The 8,945-nt window shown below is 33.6% G+C and overlaps 1 protein-coding gene across 3 annotated transcripts in view; it reads left to right on the forward strand.

The window, feature by feature from the left end:
• Window positions 1-8,633, forward strand: part of LOC117327805 (organic cation transporter protein-like) — a 31,695-nt gene extending 23,062 nt beyond the window's left edge. For 2 of the 3 annotated variants that reach the window (XM_033884989.1, XM_033884988.1), the window contains exons 6-11: window positions 370-538; window positions 1,223-1,441; window positions 3,498-3,724; window positions 6,018-6,193; window positions 6,838-6,986; window positions 8,331-8,633. In XM_033884989.1, the coding sequence (XP_033740880.1) occupies window positions 370-538; window positions 1,223-1,441; window positions 3,498-3,724; window positions 6,018-6,193; window positions 6,838-6,986; window positions 8,331-8,397 (1,007 nt within the window). In that variant the 3' untranslated portion in view covers window positions 8,398-8,633. The remainder of the gene's footprint in view (window positions 1-369; window positions 539-1,222; window positions 1,442-3,497; window positions 3,725-6,017; window positions 6,194-6,837; window positions 6,987-8,330) is intronic. The other variant, XM_033884990.1, reaches the window with a different exon arrangement.
• Window positions 8,634-8,945: the final 312 nt, after the last annotated feature.

The raw sequence follows: 8,945 nt of genomic DNA on the forward strand, positions 1-8,945 counted from the left end.
GACAGTATAGTGTCCTTACATAAGTAATCGTGAATTACATGAATTAATGGATAATCCTTGATTGCACGAACAAATAAATAATCTGAATTGAATGAATTAATGGATACTCGTTTATTACCTTTGTAATATCAATTTAACATGAATTGGTAGATAATCGTTATAATTGTTAGAGTTTCAATTGCAGGGATTTTTTTTTTTTTTTTTTTTTTGGACACTTAGGAGTGAAAAATATTGCTTCAAACTTAATCAATAGTGATACATGTATATCTTTTTAAAAATCAAGCGAATTCATTAACGCTCTTCTTGTGACAGACGGAGTGATATCTATTAGATACAAATAATCATGTTTTGCATCGCATTATTTTTCAGGGTTGGAAATCGTAGGACCATCTAAACGACGGTGGGCGGGCATTTTGATAAATTACTTTTACACTGCCGGCCTGATCATTCTGGCAGGAATTGGTTACTGGATACGTCATTGGAAGTATATCCAAATAGCTTGTTCTGCTCCGGCGGCAATATTCTTGGTTTATTGGTGGTACGTTCTTTATTTGTTTTTAAGGGTTTCATAACTTACGTATTTGTCTACAATATGCCATAACAGTTTGATCAATGTTAAGGGGATATTCCAAAATGTAAATACTTATAGAGTCATGATCATTTGAATTTAAACCAAAACGTTTTAATTTTAGATACTTACTGTTTATAAATAACGTTTCAATTTCAGATGCTTACTGTTTAAAGCCTACATAGCGTTTTAATTTTAGATACTTACTGTCAAAAAATGAATAACCTTTTAATTCTAAATATTTACTGTTTAAAGATATACTTAACGTTTTGATGTTAGATATTAATTGTTTTAAAAAAGCCATGCATGATATCTTAATTTTATGTATTTACTGTTTAAAACTATATTAAGCATTTTAATCTTAGATATATTTACTGTTTAAAACCATACATGACCTTCTCATTTCAGATATTTACTGTTTATAACACTACATAACGTTTTAATTGTAGATTATTACTGTTTCCTTGTGTATATTAATTTGATAGTGACATACATGTACTACTTATCAACAAATATCGGAAAAGGTCATACAATATTCATCTGTCATTCTTGAAGGATGGTAGTTTTACAAGGAAGGAAATCATAAGAACACTTATCTACTTCCATATTTCTAACTTTGTACGAAATATTTATAACTCTTAATTTTCTCTGTAGGTTAATTCCTGAATCTCCACGCTGGCTAATTAGTCAGGGAAAACAAAAAGAGGCCAGGAGAATAATTTTAAAAATCGCCAAATCTAACAATCGTGAGGACATGCTAGCCCTCGAGCAACTGACCGATGATGAAGACGAGCCCGTGAAAAAATACGGAATGTGGCATCTCCTATCAACGAGGACCATGCTCTGCAGATCTGTAATAATATGGGCCAACTGGTGCGTGTATTGTCCAAGAATGTTTGTTAATATTGCCTGTAATGCTCAAAAGTGTCCACCATATGCTGACCGTATAACATGACCCATTAGAGTTTTTATCTACCTTTCCTTCCTTTACACTATATAAAAAGTAAACAATAGAAATATTATTTGGAACACATCCTCCAAAATTGTTATTAAACTGGTTAATAGTCAAAAGTGCTGTTTACTCCGAATGAGCTATTAAACCCGCATTCAAATTTGTTTTTCATTCTGATTGGACAATGCATTTGTCATATTACTTCGGATCGTCTCTACCGCCATCCCTCGTATAACGATTAAGTCCGAAAACGCTTTAAAACCTAAGCGCTTTCGAAAAGCGTTTTTCTGACCAAGACGAAGCTGGTACAGTTTGCTACAGGAGCATTTTGGGAAATGGTCTCATCTACAAGATTCGATAATGAAGAAGCGATGGAGAGAATTGAAAAAAGACTGCCAACAATCAAGTAGTAATAAAAATGGCAGTTAGCATACTGAAAAAAAGCATTAAGAACACTGGAGGATATGAACACTGGTTCTCGAGATATGATAATTTTAATGTGGGTGTAATAAAACAGTTAATGTATGGCTATTTTTGGTAATATCACTTTTATTGTCCCCATGACATTACCTATTTCCCTCCGCCTCGCCTTCACTTCCTCACACCCATACAATAACTGTATAATATAATTATCAGTCAAATATCAAGAATTATCAGCTAGAAAAAAGGCTAGTTATGGATAGATTGATGAATCAAATATCTCTTCATTGAGGGCGTGATCACAGAAACCTCCAACCCGAGGGATGATATCCTTAGTTGTCTCACTTGAGGCTCTGACGAGGGTCAAACAAACAAGAACATCACCTTTGAGGGTTGAAGATTTCTCTGTCACATCCTCAAGGCAGGGGGTGGTTGTTTTTCTCCCAGGACTTTTTTGTTATTATTATTATTATTATTTATGAGGGGGCCATTTTAAATCTACCATTACTTATTCTTAGATATTCTACCATGGAGGTTAAACAATATTGCATATTTAACGGGAAATCATACAATATCTTCCATTAGTAGTTGTTACACAATCATTGCTATGTCACTGGTAGACTGTTACTGTTTTACATGTTGGGAGATGTTTTGGATACGGATACAGTAGAAAACGAAATATCTTTACCTGTGAACAAGAGCAAAAGGTTATGATTTACACGGGGAACTTGAAACAGCACAATGATGGTACAAACAACACCCAAGACCAGGTTTTCTAAATGGTCATATTTGTCTGCTTCATTGATGGCACTTCCGTGTAAATCTCGGTTTGTTATCATTTAGGAAGGTCGCGGAATGGGAGCTAGGGAAATAGCATCATAACAACCAGTCGTGTTAACGAATTTCGAATAGATCGAAGTAAGGAATAGTACTTATAACATGATAATGATGACGATCGTAACACTATCCTGAAATCTTCCTCACCTTCATTATATACAAATCTGGTATGCCATGCTTATTTCTTCTATCATTGGAGTTGGTTGTAAGCTGTCCCCTGTTATTACTTTGGTACATACTGGTATTAGACATAGTTTGACTACATCGTCATTGACTTAGCGCACATAATGGTTATATCACGTGCAGGTCCCTGTGCTCCAGTAGAGTTTAGGATAGTAATATATCTTTATCGTTTCATTGCTGGTCGCTGTTCCCTGAAAACAAAAACACTTTCTTTTAATATCAAATTGTATACCTTGTATCTTACAGAGATGAAAATGTAAAAATGTATTATGCGCTGAAACTCTGGTTCAATAAACATTTATTTCTAGTTCAACAATAAACATCTATTTCGAGTTCAATAAACATCTACTGTGTATCGAGTTCAATAAACATCTATGTCGAGTTCAATAAACATCTACATGTATCTTTACCTATTTCTTTTTTTTTTTATTTTTGTTTGTTTTTTGTTGTGTTTTTTTTTTTTTTTTTTTCAGGATTTTTTGTTTTTTTTTGTAAAATATACGTCCAAGTTAACCGTAATCTATTATTGTTACACAGGTTCGTGATATCTCTAACCTACTACGGGTTTTACTTCAATGCTGGTAATCTAAGTGGAGATTTTTACCTGAATCAGCTGATTGCCGGTTTGGTTGAAATTCCAGCCACCCTGCTTTTGTTGCCATTGTTGGACACAATAGGTCGTATGAAGCTATTTATCCTTGGGATGTGTGTTGGAGGTGTGTTCCTGCTTCTGACTGGTATCGTTGAAATATTGATCTCAAGTCGTAAGTATCACACCATTTTAAACTTTATCTTCTTTTGTAGCATTATCCACATGTGGATTTCCATAAAGACACTTTGAAAAGTGAAGGTACAAATAAGAGGTGTTCCGAAATTACAAATACAAATAATAGGTCTCCCGTAAGTACAAATAATTGGTTGTTCCGAAAGTGTAATCCTCTTGATGTACCTGACGCCAATACATATGTTAGTAGTATTGAATTAAGAAGAACAGAGTGAAACAGAAGGAAATTCTCAGAGGAAGAAGAAATATAAAAAAAAAATGAAAATAAGAGAGTCCGGGTTTTGCACTGCTTCTTAGAATTTGAGAGAAATTTATGATATATATAAGAATAAAAAACAAAACCCTATTTTATTTATCAGTAAGATGTTTTCGGCTTTTAACTGAAATTAATTTCAGCCATATACACATATATACTTGGGTTATAAAACATCAATCACGTCCCCCGAGAATATAGGGTATCACTCGGTTAGTTAAAGGTTTTACGTCCCCTTTTACCGCTAACATGGGCTGCGTGGAGGCAACGTGGGGTATTACCGGGGCAAAATATATTTATGTTATAGGGGATTCAAACGCATATGATCTACAATATATCCACACAAAAATAGCATCTATCTTAATTGCTATTACTATATAACATGTAAAGTTAAAAACGTATGAAGGTTCCATTTTTATTGCATTTTTGCCAGTGAAATATAGAAAATTATTAAACTAATAAAACTTATATTTTCACTGCAGCGATGAGCAGTGAAAATATAAGATTTTGCAGTGAAAATATAAGTTTTGCAGTGAAAATATAAGGTTTTCCGTTTTTGACCAATCAGAGCGGACCTTTGTATTCACCCCGTTGAAACTTGCCGATTTTTCCAGTCGAAGCGGGTTATTTTGCTGTATTTCTGAAATTTTCAGACTAGTTTATGACAAAATACTCACTTGATTTTAGTTATTCGTGCACTGATTCTCCTATAACAGCAGAAAACTCTTAAATATTGCGTTGATCAGTCCTTTCAAAATGGCACCGTCAAGTTGACGTGGAGTAACGTCACAAAGCGATGACGTCATTACTGATATCCGCACTTTTTGACACTATTGATTTTTCGATGTTTTTGATTTTGTTTTTTAGTTGATGAAATGCAATAAAAAGAAAATTGAATGGTTTCCCTTTAAATATAACATATATTTCATTCGTATGACAGAATATTTCGATATTTTTCACTCATGCTTTGCACTCGTGAAAATTTTGATATTCTCTCATACTCGTGAAATATATGTTATATTAAACGGGAAACCATTCAATATCCTCTATATCTAAAATATTACGCTGGAAATGCAATTTTGTTTGTTGAAAATCCGTTAGTGATTGTATTCGGTACGAGAATAATGAGTTGGCGGAAAGCAATCGCCTATATCTCCTTAGTTAGGATAATGACAGTAAAATCAGAACAATTCACATTGCAAGGTCTTTTTTTAATTTATGTATACATCTTGAAATTCGCTTTCCTACAAAAATGAACAAATATATTTTAGAAAGCAAAGTTACTATTAAACTATAATAAACTCACAGAATAAGATGGAGTTCAGACAAGGTTTAGTACAGGCATGGTAAAATGGGCATAACTGACATGAACACCGTACAAATCAAGTATAAACTAACTGGAAATCAATAATGATACAAATAACACTTGTCAATGCCATCTGTATAATGGATTCAGTAACAGACGCAATACATGCTGAATCGTAAAATTAAAATGTGTCTCTTAAAGCGACACAAGAAGCCAAAGTGAAAACATTAAAATACTAGAAATGTATATAAGGGAGGAAAAAGAAGATATGCTGTACGTAAAAACATCGAATTGAAATATCACTGTCTACGTCACACATAGATGGATGGTCAGTTTTCTAACAGTCTCATGCCGTAATCATATTTAAAAATTAGCTCGACATTTAATTGATTTCATTGTCACTGAATGGAACGGTACGAGCATCATCTGCCCTCCTATTGGAGGATCACACTGTCAGGATAGATTTGATACGTAGGAGACCTAATGTTTGTTTTGTGTTTGTTTCTTTTAATTGTGTGTTGTTTTATGATGATTTTTATTATGATTTTGTGTGGTTTACTCGATTTATTGTACTGTTTTACTGTTCTAAATCAGGATAATAATATATGTGTATATAAAAAGGTGTTTGTTGTCGATGATATATCTAAAGGTTATTTCGACTTGTCTGTTACCGACGAGAATTACCGAATTTCAAATGATTCATTTTTATTTCAGATGTGGTGACCGTCACGCTTGCAATGATTGGCAAACTGGGTGTTACAGTCGGTTTTTCAGTTGTATATATATGGGCAGCAGAATTGTTCCCAACCCCTCTGCGCAGCTCAGCAATGGGCCTTGGTTGTGCCTGTAGTAATATTGGATATATTATGACACCATATATAGTACAACTGGTAAGAATCAGAGGAACTAAACAAACTTTTATCTACGGATTTTTGTTGTTTATAATGTATATTTGAATATCCTATATGCCAATAAGATAACGGAATGCTCAGTAGAAAATTAGTGATTTTTAGCGTTGTCAATCCCTTTAAAATCACCTTTACTTTTTTTTAAATTAAATATTAATAAAAGTTAAAACTATTTTTCATTAACAAGTCTGAATGGGAAAATTTGTGTAAGGAAGAGATTTCTAACTTTAAAGTCGATAATATTTAGCTACTTTTCAATTAGAAAACAACGAATGAATCCTTAATTGATAAACATATTTTTTATATCAAAATAAATATTTACTGCTATTAAATAAATTTGGCAACTCCTTATCAACACCATATATAAATATAGTAGAAGAACTTTTGAATTATAAGAAGTGTGAAACACATCACTTGATAAGGTCCTTAGATACATGTAGCATTCCAGGGGAAAAGTATGATGTAAACAAAATATGTTAACAAGCACCAACATAATTTCGCTTGCTTTGGCTCTAGACAAATTACAACTTTGACCTTATTATTGCAGACATCACGTTGTCTACGTTTTGCCTATGTTAATCGATGGACTGACACTGTGATTGTCATTCTCTACTCTTTTGTTACAGACATCAAGTGTACCTGTCCTGGGGAAGGCTCTTCCTTTGTTGTTGTTTGGTGGGCTGGCGTTGGTAGCGTCATTCCTGACTGTTCTCCTACCCGAGACAACAAATGAACATCTCCCAGAGACCCTTCAGAGTGACCATAGACAAAAGAGGTACATGACCTCATTTTAGATATAGAACAGACTGTAGAGATAGGAAGAGGTTGTAGAAACAGGTGCTAGATTGTTACATTACAGTATAGTCATCTTTTAATCCAGTATTATAACTGCTTAACAAGTTATATGTTATCAATTAAGAAAGGGTCAGATAATGACCAGACGCTCGATAGTACATAAGCAGGAAATGACAATGGCAAATGCCAATCAGAAGTGTACTTCTATTGGAAACATTATAGACATCGGAGGTTATAGGCTTATAGAAATCATATACTACTAGTTATAATGGCAGCAACATCGTCAATCGTTCATTATTAAGATATTGCTCAATGAATTACTCGACATGTTTATCGGGCGACTTTATGAAGATGTGATAATTTGCTCTTGGAATACTTCATGTATACAGAGCGGTATTCTTTATCAGCTCAGAAGGAAAATTAATGCAAATTAGTTTAAGAGGGATGAAATATTCAATATCCAGGCAATGTGCTTGATATCGCGAGTTAGGCTACAATATCGCTATTTAATGAAAGGTATTTCATAATGGATAATTAAAGACAATATATTTCGATAATTACAAATGTGGAACCTTTTCAGATGACGAAATTAAGTGCACCCCATAATATGTCGTGATAAAAATTTCGTTATATATTTACTTGGTGAAAGAACAAGGAGTACAATGTACCTATATTAAAACATAGGCGCCTTTCTCACAAAGTGAAAAAAGGGGGCAAAAGCTATCGTTAATAAAGATTGCATGTAGATTCTTTAAAATGTTTCAGTTGAATAAGACCAGGCGTTCTTTATTTGTAAGCGTCTTCTACTTCATCGACGACACCCTCCATAGAAATGTAGATCAAACCCTAGTTAATTCATATTCTAACAGTGAGAAGTATGGCATATCAACAAGTATCAAACACTTCATATCGTATGTATATTACTTCATCTCTAGAACCTTCCGTTTGTTAGTATTGTTCGCCGGTAGTCGCGACATCTGTCACGAAGTTCGTGATAATTGGAACAAGTCCTTATAAACATAGAATCAGATGGGATACACAGTAGGTAGGGATGTCACGTCATGTATCTAGGAAGGGAGAACCAACTTATCATACGGCTTATATGTAGTTGTAAGCTGTCACTGTTGGTAATGCCATAAGTTAATATCGACGGAGTCGGCTTATGTTGAGGAGTTGCGTACTTTGACTATTCGGTAAAGTTGCTTGCAAAGAATTTAGATATATTTCAGTTAATGGAATGGTCACTCTAGACCCATTTTATTTTGCTAATAATATACATGTATGTATGCTTAGTTAAAATTTGTTTTGTTGTTTATTTATCCAGTTCCGAAATCATCACCGACGTAACCAGACAATCATTTCTTCTACAAAATGATCTTGTCTCGACATAGCTTCCAGGCAGAATGCAATCCAGTACGTCAACGCTTACCGGGCATGTACCCAGGATTTCATCGTTATTAAATCATCTATTTCCTTTCACTCTATAAACATAATCTAAGTATGTTTGTGAGTGTAGGTGTTTTTAAAAGACGTGTGGCATGTACAGTGATTTGGTACATGATTATGTTTATATTTGCCCACATATATCGAAATATGTTTATATCTATAAACAAGCATTTTTTTCAAAGATATCTTTTGTTTGTTTTTACTTTAATTCTCTCTCTTATACAGCGATTTGTGTGGTCGGAAATCTACATGTATCACCTGCATACACACCATATTCTAATCCATAATTGTGATGAATGCCGGTTATCCCTCCAAAATGTTACACGCATAGATAACTCAAATCAATTACCATATTTCGTTCAGTCTTTTTAAGGACAATTGATGTCAGAGAATGCTGATTTGATTCGATAACAAATAATAAATGTTCATATTTATCCTGTTATGTGTTAACTTTTACAGTTTACGTGGGTTATAACAGTTCTGACTAAGTGTT

This window comes from Pecten maximus, chromosome 5, assembly GCF_902652985.1.
Source record: "Pecten maximus chromosome 5, xPecMax1.1, whole genome shotgun sequence".
NCBI classification, from domain to species: Eukaryota; Metazoa; Mollusca; class Bivalvia; order Pectinida; family Pectinidae; genus Pecten; species Pecten maximus.